At 36.9% G+C, this 13,292-nt stretch overlaps 1 protein-coding gene across 4 annotated transcripts in view; it reads right to left on the bottom strand.

The window, feature by feature from the left end:
* The window catches only part of MYO16 (myosin XVI), a 363,429-nt gene that overhangs the window by 4,117 nt on the left and 346,020 nt on the right, over positions 1–13,292 (bottom strand). For 3 of the 4 annotated variants that reach the window (XM_058044965.1, XM_058044966.1, XM_058044963.1), the window contains exon 35: positions 2,577–7,416. In XM_058044965.1, coding sequence (XP_057900948.1) covers positions 7,183–7,416 — 234 coding nt within the window. In that variant the 3' untranslated portion in view covers positions 2,577–7,182. Of the gene's footprint in view, positions 1–2,576; positions 7,417–13,292 lie in introns of those variants that run through there. The other variant, XM_058044964.1, reaches the window with a different exon arrangement.

Genomic DNA, 13,292 nt, shown 5'->3' with positions numbered 1-13,292 from the left:
CTGGAATGAAGTTGTAGTGAGGTGTGGGGAGGTCTCTTCTCACAAGTAACAATCAGTGTTAGGATGAGAGGAAATGGCCTCAAGATGTGCCAGGGAGATTTAGACTGGAGGTATTTAAAAGACTTGTAGATGTGACATTTAGGGACATGGTTTAGTGATGGACTTGGCAGCGTCTGGTTAACTGTCAGACTTGATGTTGGGGGTCTTTTCCAACCTAAACAAATCCATGATTCTCCTCTTCTCTCCTGAATGCAGTGTCTCTTTCATGATCAGAATTTAGAGTCAGATGGAGTCAGGAACTGGAAGCCCAGAACAGCCAATATGGAAACCCAGTTTAGTCCTGCCTACCTCTCCAGAAACAAGGCACCTAAAAGGCAGGTGTTGTGAAATTTCCTTATAGGAACTGAATCCTCACCAGATCTGGATTTTTATTCCTCTACAGGGATTACATAAAATATTAGACAAATACATTCCCTTTTTTTTTTTTTTTTTTTTTTTTTTTTTTTTTTTTTTTAATTGGAATAACTTATTGGAATGTTTCGCAGGATTCTTGTACATACATAGAATAAGTAAATCATCTGTGGGCCACAAAAATCAGCTGGGGTCAAATCTTGAGCTTAACTGAAGATCTTTGTAAAATCATGGACTTAAACTAGACCCACATCCCCCAGCTACAAAGCAACCTCTCTGTTGAGAAAATAAGCCTGCTACAGAGTGTTATATCTTTTCCAGAAAAGCAAGCACACTTATACAAGACATTTGATAGGAATCATCCATCATTGTGCCTTTGATCAACTAAATAAAATGTCTTTCCCACCTCAGAGAAGCTGAGGTCTGGGTGTTTGCCTCACCCAGGAAACAAACTCTTTCCAGGCTGCATGATGTCTGACTTTGGTAACTGCTCATGCCTGGTGAGAACTCAGGGATTACATAGGACAGGAGTTTAAGGCAGAAAGAAGTCTTTAAACTTTGAGAGCTACTTTTGGGACACTGTCTTGATCTTCGATGATATTGAATCTACAATGTTACTTATGATAATTCTAAAGCTTGTTTCAAATCCACTAATTTCCATATTGTCTCTTTTTTTTTTTTTTTACCTTTTCCCTCTTCTAACTGCTAAATTAATATTACAGACATGGCAGCTATGTTAGTAAAAGCTAGACGTGAACAAATACTTTCAGTCATCATGTTACTAAAGTAAAAATTTAGATGAGTAGAGAAATAATTCATAGTCAAGATATTTTTAACTGCATTGACTGATTGTGACTACATAATTAGGCAAGAATTTAGACCAAATCTATATTCAGGCTACTGGTCAGAACCATGAGGAAGGTCATGATATCTGGAAAATTCCAAGGCATTTACCCAAACTTACCCATCCACTGAAGAATGTTTTCCTATCTTAGTCCTGTCAAATCTGGGAGCTCCTTACCTGACTGTCTGATTTGTAAGGCTCTGACAACTCTTTTAGGGAAGGTCTTCACTAAAATCAGATAGAGTTGGTTTGAATTCAAACAAACCACATGGAGTTGCCTTCCCAAAAGGATTCATAGTCCCCTAGTTTTCTGACCACCAAGTTGTACTATGCTGTAAGACAGAGGAGCTATATCTGCATAAACACTAATTTGATAGCTCTGGTTGTTTCATTGCCAACTCTCTAAGCTAGTGGTATGGCTAAGTTAGTCATACTTGGACAGTGGGGAAGTTGCATTCCAATGCTCATTTTTGGAAACATGGAAGTAATTTATATTAAGCTGTAATTAGAGAGAGTCTGCAACACATTTCTCCCCTTTCTCTGAGAGTATATGACAGATTCAGCACTTTTCTTTCTGTACTCTAATGAGTATCAGGAGACAGGTGACTACACATCCAGGTAGACTGAGAAGGGGCTAGAGCCCAAACAAAACACAGTGAGGGCACAAGCATTAGCTAATAACTATCACATGAACATTGCTATGGCAGCAACATACCCATGCTTGTCAAATTTTCCCTGTTGGTACTTCAAAAGACATCAGCAATTCTCCTGCACTTCACAACAATTATCCATTAGTGTGTTTTTTTGAGAGAGGAGTGGATTTATGAAAATTTATGTTTGTGAAGAGTTGAAATTATGTGTAAATTCAGACTGGATCTGACATTCAGACATTCAGACATAATTTCAGCTAGAAAAGGTGAAAAACATGTTGAAATACTGAAGTATCCTATTTCAGTCTTTTAAAATATTTTTTTCAAAATAGAATCATAAAGGTTATGCTGTAATTTCATTTAATATTTTCTTTTTTATCATAAAAGTCTGATTAAAAATTAGGCTAAACATATATGAGAACTAAACCAAGTTAATTAAGGTCGAAATAAATACGTCTAATTAATTCAAGAGGAGGTTGTTTTGTTTAGTGTAATAAATCAAAAGTCCTCAAAAAGTCAAGTCATGACTTGACTGAACTTTTCTATGACACTTCACAGCAAAATGCATGATTTGACCAGATCCAGCATACATTCATGTGTTGGTGACAAAGCCAAACCACAGTGAGGAGAACAGACAGTCTTTGCTAATGATCTAATTCTCACAGCCACAGTATAAGCCAGCACTGAGATTTATTTATTTCTTCTTAAAAGGAAAGTCCTGAGTATACAGAGAACAGCAGAACTGGAGGAAAAGCATTTTCTTCTATTTTGTTCAGCTATTGTCAAATAGTTATGCTCAGGTGGTGTTTTCTTTTTAAAAATTATATATTTAAATCACAAAGCCATGAAATGTTTAACACCATTCTGGAAAACTGATTTGTACAGAGTTTAGTTACATTTATTATTTAACAAGTGAATGGCAAAACTTACTTAAAGTTTCTCCGAGCATTTCAGATATTAGCAGGCTTTATAGAGATAAGAATAACAGGATTACTAGGGATGCTAATACTATACAGCAGAATTAAAAGCTACATCTAATATGGCTATTACTATCACTTTAGAACTATCCTACAATCTATTATGCTTTCTTAGCAAGTTAATGAAATTCTTTGTCCCACACACAAAGGATCTGCAGTATAATTAAGTTATTAATGAAAGTAATTAAACCTGTTAGAATAAAAAAGGATCACTGGAAAAAAATAAAAAGGTAAATGCAATTCACTTACTCAACAATCATACTATTGGTTTGTAAACAATGCAAATTTTTAAAAGGCTTATCACTTCATGCTGTACACAGATCATTTGAAAAATATCGGTGCATGTATTTCTTTGAACATCTTAATCAGTTTTTAAAAACATGTTTTTGCTTAAAAACTGCAGCAGGAATGTAACTACAGCAACTAAAAAAACACCAAGTGCTATTTCAGAAGTAACAAGTAAGGTATACAAGCTTTAAGAAATTTCTCCTACCAATAGACGTTGTTTTCCTTTTATTGTGGCTTAATATGGTTCATAATTTCCTTGGCTTTAAGACCAATGACTTTTTAAAGTGTAAAATGTATCTGATTATTCTTACCTTATGCTGAAGGATAGATTGATTTGTTAGGCATTTCGGTTTTTTCACATATTAAAAATTAAGCAATAAGGCACAATGTGGAGGAGTGATTATCTGATGATAATCCCAGCATCCTGAAATTGCTTTATTGCAAATACAAATATATTTTAGATTTTTCACTGGATATTAAGGACATTAGCATGCCCATAGAGTTTAATCTTCCCCTTCAGAATATTAAATTCATAAGGCTTTTTGTATTTCTAAGCTATTTTTAATGCGCAAGACAGGACTTCATATACTCAAGAAATACTGTAATTGGCTGGTGCACACTCCACTGGGGAGATAAATTTACAAGCACTGTACAGTTCTGCTAAAACTACTTCTCAACCTTTCAAAATGTCAGTAGTATATTTTCCCAGCCCTGTAAACACATTTTGATACACAATATAAACTTTAATGGTAGTTTTAAGACATCTCTGGGGGTATGGTTATTTAAGCAATAAGACACAGTGGGGTGTGAATTATGGTATAATAATTCCCTACCAACTGCATTGTTAGGCTCAAGGCCAAAGGCTGAGAGACCAATGAACACACTAGGTGTGAATTATGACTTCATAAGTCACACTCTAGAGTGTTTTACTGACATTAGAGAAATATTTAAAACATGTTTTAGAGCAAGTACTTTTACTCCTATAGTACTGTACATTAATGGAATATCATGAAAAAATCTTTCCAAGTAAAAAGTTAGCCATTATGTAACCTGGAATTAAAAAAATTTAAAAAATTGAAACAAATAAAAAAAAAACTTTCTACGTTTGTCTGTGCACTGTGGTGACATGCTTTAAAGGACAACCCCAGAAAAGATATCTTACCCAAGTTTGCAAAAAATAGCATGAAGGCCTTCTGCACAGGGGATCATAATCTGCTTTGCTTATTGTCTGTAGAATCAGACTGCCAGAATCAGGGATGTACTGGCTTCTCCCATGTAATTATGTGCTGAAACTGCTAGAAAATCTACACACCTCTTTTTCCATGCTTGTCCATACCACTGTAATAGGGCACAATGTGGACTTTGAACAAGAAGCAAAAAAGTTCCATAAGACCTCATTTGAACTCCTGCAGTTGAGTTCCTGAGGCTGCTCACAGTTCTAACACAACTTTTAGCAAGGACTGCAAGTAGGATAATGTATATTTATACTGTTTCCCATTTTAAACTCCCTTTGACAAATGCCTTTTCTCCCCTCTGGGTACTCCTGCGTTCCAAGTGCAGCAATGACAACGGTGTCATCCAGAGATCCACAAGCTCACCTTACAAACAGCTCAGTGACTTGGGAGCAAGCTCACTGCAGCAGCAGGGATTTTGGCAGCATCTAACCTGGCTCCTCAGTCAGTTTTACAGCTTGTCTTAAACTTCCAGGCTGCTGTGGATTGATTGCTACCAGTGGCTGAGCCAGCTAGGGAGCATTAGGGTTAGCAATGGGATAGAGTTTATGGGAGGGCTGCTTGCCAGGCCCATTTGGGGAGTGATAAGCCTCAGGGCATGTCTGCACGTCTCAGGGCACTGAGACGCTCAGCGCTGCGAGGCTGCCTGGGGAGAGGCTCTTGTGGCTATGGATAGGGATGCTGTGCCATGTCGGGATAACAACCTGCATCCTGGAGGCAAAATAGCTGCAAGGTCAGGTTAATTAGCTCCTCTGCATCCAGTTCTGGAGCTGTTGCATTTTGCAGTCACACTCTCTGTGTGTCCCTGGTTATCTGAGCAAAACCCAGAAACCTCAGTTCTTCAAGGCACAGCCTCATTGTGACATACTTTAGTAGCAGGTGAGAGGGTGAGAGTTGTTTTCTGCATAACCTCTCTCACAGGGGTTACCTGCCCTCCTGTATAAAGGCATTGTCTGTGGCCATTTACATCACTCAAAGGTAAGGTTTGGACTACAGAGTTCCTCATTCTCCATGAAATAGAAATGGATAATCTTACACAGAGGACTTGTCTGAAGCTAACAGTGGTAATAAGGTAGAATTCTGAGCTAACTTGGTGTCTTCCCTCCATTGTCCACTCAAAATGTCTGTTTTAATCTCCAGCAAGAGAAGGTGCTTAATTCTGCTACATGGGAACAATTTGAGTTTTGCTGCTTCCTTGTATAAACAATCAAAGAAGCACGTGGTTGCTTTTTACTATTCAGCCTGATTGAAATTTTGTCTAACATGATGGAAAAACCTACACCTCTCTGGATTTTTTCCTTTTCCCACAACTTCCAACAAGAATGAGTGCACCTTTTTAGACCTAGCTTATATTTGAAAATATTTGTTTTATATCCACTTGCAAAACTGGTAACACTTTTTCCTCCATCTCAATAGGAATGGGACAAGCAACCAAGAAAAGAGTTCCACACTGGCTCTACATACTCCAAGAACTTAAAATAAGTAGCCCAGAAAAGTACCTTTAAATATAAATAAATTACACCTTTTAGTGGCAAAACAGTATTTGAAAGACTGCTAGGTAATAACTGACAAGTTCCCAGCAGCATGTTTTCCATAAATTAACATTACTGCTCAGAACTCATCTACACTAACTAGAATGCTGCAATTTCTGAAACCATTTCATTACATGAAATTTGAGGTATAAATGCATCACTGTGCTACCATAATAAGGACAGTGCTACCATAATAAGGACATAATACTTTGATATACCCATCTCTGCAAAGCCTTCTGGCCTGTAACAGTAAATCACAGACCTATTTTCATACCTCATTACCACTATGTATCTTTCCACTGACACCTGACCTTATGCATAATCAGTTATGAATTTCAAACCACACTTATAATCTAAATGAATGCCTCATTATTTTACATAACCCAGAATGGAATAAGATTTGAGATGTAATTTCAAATTCACAGTTCACACATTCAGAAATGCAGGTCCATCAAAAAGAAGTAATGGTCTCTAATTCATGACTGTGAACAGCACCAAATCACTCCTGCACATAGGAGCTTTGCAAGAATTTAAGGATTGGATTTTAGAAAGGATATTGCCAGTTCTGAAAAAAATAACACAGTGTTGAAACTGTTTGGTATGTTGTTAAAGATAATCTATAAAAGAAAAATGCAAGTACTGAATTTATTACCTGTATTTTGAAGAAAGAACGACAGCACCAATTGCATGAAGTTATAAAACACCAGAAAAAAACATGTAAATAATCTCCATGAAACACAGACATCTACAAAGAAATATATATATATATGTATACATGTAAGATAATAAACCCATTCATTAGGGAACAAGAAACATATTTTTGTACTGTATAAAACAGCTGTACAGTGTGCACACAGACTTTCCTGATCTCTCCAAAATGTCTGTCAGTCACTTCTCCCCATCATCATTTGCTTAACATATTTTCTTCATTGTCCATGGGAGAACTCCAAGTGACTGTATTGTACTTTTAAGATAGTGCAGTTTGTCTCCATACATATATACACATGCATACATATATATACTTGCTGGTGCACACATATATGTATACATGTATATATATGAAAAGAACAAACACACACATGTACACACACACACGACAGATCTAAACAACTCCTCCAGCCTGTGCTATTGAATTAGTGCTTGTAAAAAATCCCTGCACGTTTTGTGAAGGGAAGGAAACTTGCTGATTGTGCAGATTGAAGTCATTAGATGGTTCCATTCCTAACAGTCTGCAAACACACATCTGACTCATATGGTGGTGTCCCATATGCCTGAAGAGAGTCTGTTGCAGGAAGTATCTTCTACCTTCTTCAGCAGCGTCGGCTTCTTACAAGGGGGTGGAGGTGGGGCTGAGATTCTCTGCTCAGTATTGTGCAATATCTGCTGCCAGTCTTCTCTCTCTTCACACAGCTTTCTCCTCCAATCTAGAAGCTCTTGTAGAGCCACGCTCTCATTTTCGGAAAGTCTAAGCTGATGAATTACCTGTGAGAAGAAAATAATAATAACAGTAACAATAATAATAAAAGTTGATAAGGAAAACAGATCAAGTAAGCCTATGAATAATTTGAAGCAAACTTGTCCTCCAAAAAGGTTTTAAATTTTTACACTGAAAATAAAGAACATTAGTGATTTAGAATTACTTTATTGCAATCTCATGGCTGAAAATCACAGAGTCTGAAGTCACAATGTCTGAAGTTGTATGAAGCAACTGCCAAAAATGAAATGAACAGAAAAAACTTCCCTGTTTCATCAAGAGTACATGAACACAATTCTTTAAAACACAAAAAGCAGACTGCCTACAGCTGCTGCAGGAGTTGCAAGATTTTTCCTCTAAATGTAAATACCCAAATAGCCATAACCAAGAAACAATAACCTTTGTTGCATATTAGAATCAGTAAAGCTATTTGTCTGAGGCAGGTGCTATCCTCAGCACCAGGGGCCAGTCCCTGTATACATGAAAAACTTTAACTGTAGTTTCAGTTGGCCTGAATCTACTTATAAATTCATTCTGAAGTAGTCACAGTTCTGTACTGGATTCATAATCCACTTAGAAGAAAATGTTCCCTTCCATTTAACTCTTCTATTGCAGTGATTATTTATTTTGTTCAAGTCAGTTTGAAGCCCTCATGGCAGCACAAGTCCATGAAGCAATGAAGTCCATCTCACCATCCTTTAAGATTTACATGACACCTATGTAGTATACCAGCCCCTAGAGCAAGGATTGAGATCTATTGTATTGGGAGCATTCTGCAGCAGCAAAGGCTTAACTGGAAAATATGAAACAAGTCCATCATAACATCTAATAGTCCACAAGCCTTATCCTGTTACCTTCTTTCTTATGAGCCCCAGAGGAGCATCTGTAAGAGGCACCCGTGGCATGACTAAAATGCCCACATTTCGCCTCATACAATGGGCTCACACTGAGGCTGCATTTCTACTTGTCATAATGAGGGATGGCTGCATGTTGGTCATGAGAAAGGAAATGATGTGCAGTGCTCGTGAGACACCCCCCACAGGATTAGTTCCAGTTGCAAGGAAAGCTGAGTGACACAAAGGGCATTCTTGTCACTGATAGACAATGAGGTTCCTGGGGCAGAAGAACTACCTGTGGCCTCTTCCTGCGGCTCCTGCTCTTGCCTCATGGAATGGCAAGTGGCTGGGTACAGAGTTTTACACTGCTATTTCAAATGTGTCCTGTGCAATTCAGATCTTTCAGATGCACGTGGTGTCAGAGAAGGAATGAGTCCTTACATGGATGTGCCTGAATATGTACAGGGAATTTGCTTAATTTCTGGTAGGTAGATACTTCAAAGAGAAATGCATTAACATATAGTATACCTGTCTTAATAACAGGTATAATAAAAACAGTTTAAAATTCAGAATTTTTTTCTAAGGATGAAAAAATGAAAATGTTTGAAAGACTTAAAGTGTATCTCAATTGCATATCACTATAAAATTAAAAACCCTCTTTGCACAAAATGCAACAGGGCATCTCAGCAACTCAGATAAAAATTAAATGTTTCCCATATATTGCTAGAGGGACATCAGAGACAAAACATACTACCTTTTATTTTTTTTCAGCAGTATATAGAAGATTACAAGACAAAAGTTTGCACTTGGAAATAACTTATCAAGAAAGGCTGGGTGTCTTTATCCTATAGAACAGTTGGGTAGTTTGTGAGTCACCATGGCTTACTCAGTTCTGGCCATTTTCTGTATTTTTTTGTGGATTTAAACTGTGAGCATAATCCCTTTTAGAACATACATAGATTGGAATACAGTCTTCCCAATTTGGACGCCTTATTTGTCCCAAAATTTTAGACATTTCATGAATCTGCACTAGAGATGCTTCTTAGAGAGGTGCTGGAACACACAAGAACCAAGTTTTGTTAGACTGTCATTGCAAGAGTTTAATATAAAGGAGTTTCAGAGATAATTAGTCAAAGACATGCCTGAACAATGGAGGATAAATATAGTTATAAAAAATAGATATTTTGAAACTGTGTAATTGGATGTGCTCTGGTGACAAACGTTTGAAAGCATGACTAATGAAGTCTGGAAGAATTTTCAGATTGAGAGATGGACAGAGTATTTGACAAGAGACAGTGCTAGTGCAATTCCAAGGAACCCAAAGGCACATAGGTGCAGGTGAGCAGTGAGTACATTTTGCCTGGGCATGGAATTGACAAATGTATCCTACTTATACCTTATAGGCATTGAAGAAGCTTTATTATACTGGCCCTGCTCATGCAAGCTGTAAATTAATATTAGCTTATCAGTTAGAGCTCATTTTCCAGTGTATAGTGGAAAAAAGTTGGTCCAGTTCACAAATAAGTGTACATATTTTATCTCATTTTCTACAACAAGGATGGAAAAATATATTAAACATTTATTCACAGTGAAACTGATCTGGTAAATAAACTGGAAAACAGCCTGGTGAAAGACATGACATGAAACTGCAGTCAAAATGAAATGGGTGAAAATGCATGAAAAGTGGCAGAGCTCTAAATGAACCAATTAATTTAATTAGATCTATTTGAATAACATGATATCTTTTCTCTTTTCCATTTATGATTAGACCCATGACAAGCTAAATATCTACTATACATATTCATTATAGAAAAGGTTGGCTGAATAATTTTACATGAAGCACAAGGTAAAACAGCAAGCTATGTGTCTTCAGTATTATTCCATAACCTGAGCAGGTATTTTGTGAAAGGTGAATGATTTGTGTAGGAATTAATTATTTTAAGAGTACAGATATTTTAATGGACACTCAACAAACAACTTCCACCACCTGTTTTAGCAACTGTAGACCGGGATTTTTGTACTGAAAGCCAAAGGTCAGTCAGACATGGTAAACAGCATTTGGGTTAGACCCACAAAACATACATTGGCATTAACAGCTCTGCCATTGGGTGAAAACACCATCCCTGCGTTTAGTATCCAGAGTTCTTTATGAGGAAACAAGAAAAGCTAAAGTGGCTAAGTCACACACAAAAGAAGAACTTTTCTGTGGAGTTACCACAGCTATAAATTGGAAACTGCAATGGATTGAAGGATTTACACCAGATCCATATTTTTCACTGCAAAATATGGCAAGATGGACAAAATAAATTTGTAATGAGCAGGCCAAGGAGGAGCTTTCAGGATTAATTCTTTCCACTTCACAGCCCAAACTCTCAGGCTGTAAAATCAAATTCTGTCTTACTGGCATCAGGGATTTTGGTTGGCGACAGAACACCAATGACTCAGTTCCATCACAAGATGTATGGAAGAAGTTTCATCATTCTTTAGAAGTTAGAGCATATTGGAAAATGAGAAGATATGGATTCAGATTCTCTGTGTCAGTCCTAGGTGGGATGAAAATAATTTTCCTCTTTGCTTTGGGAGCTAGAAGAGAGCTGATAGCACTCCAGGGTTTTGGCTGCTGCTGAGCAGCACTGGCACAGCCTCAGTGCTGTCTCCAACATTTCCACCTGACCAGTAGTCTGGGGGTGGGCAACATTTTGGGAGGGGACACAAGTAGGCCAGCCTACCCAAAATGACCAAAGGGATATTACATACCATATGAGATCTGCACACCTAAAATAAAAAGGATGGACAAGGGGGAACATTAATTATTTACAAAGTTTGTTTTCCAGAACAACCTCCACATATGCAGAAACCCTGCTTCTCAGGAAGTAGCCAGACATTGCTTGCTGATCAGAAGCAGAGAATAAAAACTTTCCGTTTTCTTTTTTTACTTTGCTGCTTGCACATGCACAACCTTCACTTTTGTTTTAGTAAACTGCCTGTATCTTGACCCATGAATTTTTTCATCCTGTTTTTTGCCCCTATGCTGTTGCAGGTGGGCGATAGAGCAGCTTGGTGGGTACTTGGTGTTCAAGCCACCACAGTTCTCTCAGGTTAAGGAGAGACCAAGTTCCCACATGGTGCAATACAAGGGGTGGACTCTGAGTGCAGAGCAGAAGGACTCTGACTCCTGTGCTCTGTGCAGTCAGATTAGTGTGCTAAAGTAAATCCTTCCGAGAGAGTCCTTTGTGGTTCTAATGCGCAAAAAAACCATTGGAGACAAAGCACTTTGGTGACATGCTGGCAGTCATGTAAGTCTTAGAGCACAATTTTGCCTATACACATTTGAGTATTGCATAGCCATTGGAGAATGAGGCTCTGAACTGCCTTTTGGATTTAGGCTTGTAAGTTCTGCCTAGATTTCACTTTGCAGCCTAAAGAAGACATACTGGATTTCAACTTTGTCTTAGAATCAAGATGAGTTGCTATAAGGTAAGTCAATAAATTATTTTAATGACAGTCTATTTCATATGCAAGTTAAAAATTCAGCAAATTTTTAATTATAGAAAGTAAAAGGTTTCATATTTTAAATAATTTGTGACAAAAAAGTATGCCATATAAAGTGATTAACTGGCACATTTAAAATTAACTTTGAGTTATTTAGAGATTTTGCTCTAGAATTTCAAGAAATTCATTCTGCATTAAAAGATCAAACACTGTAACTGTATAGAGGATGTTTTGTAACATTCAGAAGCAGAGAACTTGCATTCTCTGTGTGTCAAATGCAACAGTCTTAATCATCAGCCTATGACTAAAGGCCTCATTACACAGTCTGACAAACAGAGATTTATTATTGGTAGATTCTTTTCAGTATTGTACCTCAGTTTGCTCCCTCACTGATGAAATGTAGAGTTTATCTTTCAAAAAATATGTGTATAGTACTCCAGAAAATTTTTCATTTGTGAGTGCATTGTTTTTACTAATATCCACCAGAAACGAAGTATTTAATTACATATGCTAATTACGTATTATTTAAAACATACAAATAATTTTCTGTGTGAAAAATGTAGCACTTCATGTTTTATTACTAAACTACCAGAACTACCAACTAAAACAGTTGCTTCCTTAAGTTCTAGTAAGGTTCCTGCTTATAGACATATAAGCACAACAGAGAATTACACAGCAATGTAAGGACCTGCAAAGCATATAAACTTGTGTTCCTGAGACATTTGCATTTTGTGGCTGGTTCATATTTTTTACTTGGAGAAATAATATCAGTTGTTTTCTTCAATAGATTTATCAATGTTGGAGCTTTGAAGTAAATGCTGTCAGTAAATGCTCACAGTTAATTATTACATCATTAATTTTTCTCTTCCATTAGTGAAATTGAGTTCCCATCAAAAAGTCCATGGGAAGACTGAATTCAGGAGAGCAATGATTTTATCTTTTTAAACTTTTATCAGGATCTAAAGTGAATTATGCAATAAATGTATATTTTTGATGATAAAATTATCATAACAATTTTAGAAACTGCCTTGACAAAACCCCTGTTTACAATCTCTTTCAGTTTGTAGCCTGCCTAAATATGAAAACCAAATAAATTTCAGCCATGAGGTGAAGAGCAGTCAACCTTATTACAGTCCTCAAAAGCATTTCACAGACCCCACTAGATCTTCTGTGGATCCCCAGTTTTAAAGACAATAATGATAAGGACCTATTGTTTCAAAATTAAACACCATTTCATTCAGTAATTCAGAAAATAATTCTTAATGCATGCAATTATTAGCAAGAGCAACATATTTTGATTCAACTTGTATGCAACTCTCACAAAAATGTTTCTAACTCATTTTATTGGCTTTATTTTTTTTTTTTTTTTATCTGACAAGCCCCTACACTACTCTTTCCAAACATGCATGTCACAACTTTATTTCCAAACTACAGAACAGGCACACTGCAACCTCTCCAAAAATCCTAACCCTTCAGGTACCAACAGATATATTTGGGGTTTTCTTTTATGTTAAGAAAAGAGCAGAAAGCAGGAAAGGGTTGCTTTTCCACCAACC

The sequence above is a fragment of the Melospiza georgiana genome, chromosome 2 (genome assembly GCF_028018845.1).
Source record: "Melospiza georgiana isolate bMelGeo1 chromosome 2, bMelGeo1.pri, whole genome shotgun sequence".
In the NCBI taxonomy this organism is placed as follows: Eukaryota; Metazoa; Chordata; class Aves; order Passeriformes; family Passerellidae; genus Melospiza; species Melospiza georgiana.
Note: the sequence above shows the minus strand (reverse complement) of the source record. Positions and strands in the feature narration are given on the sequence as shown.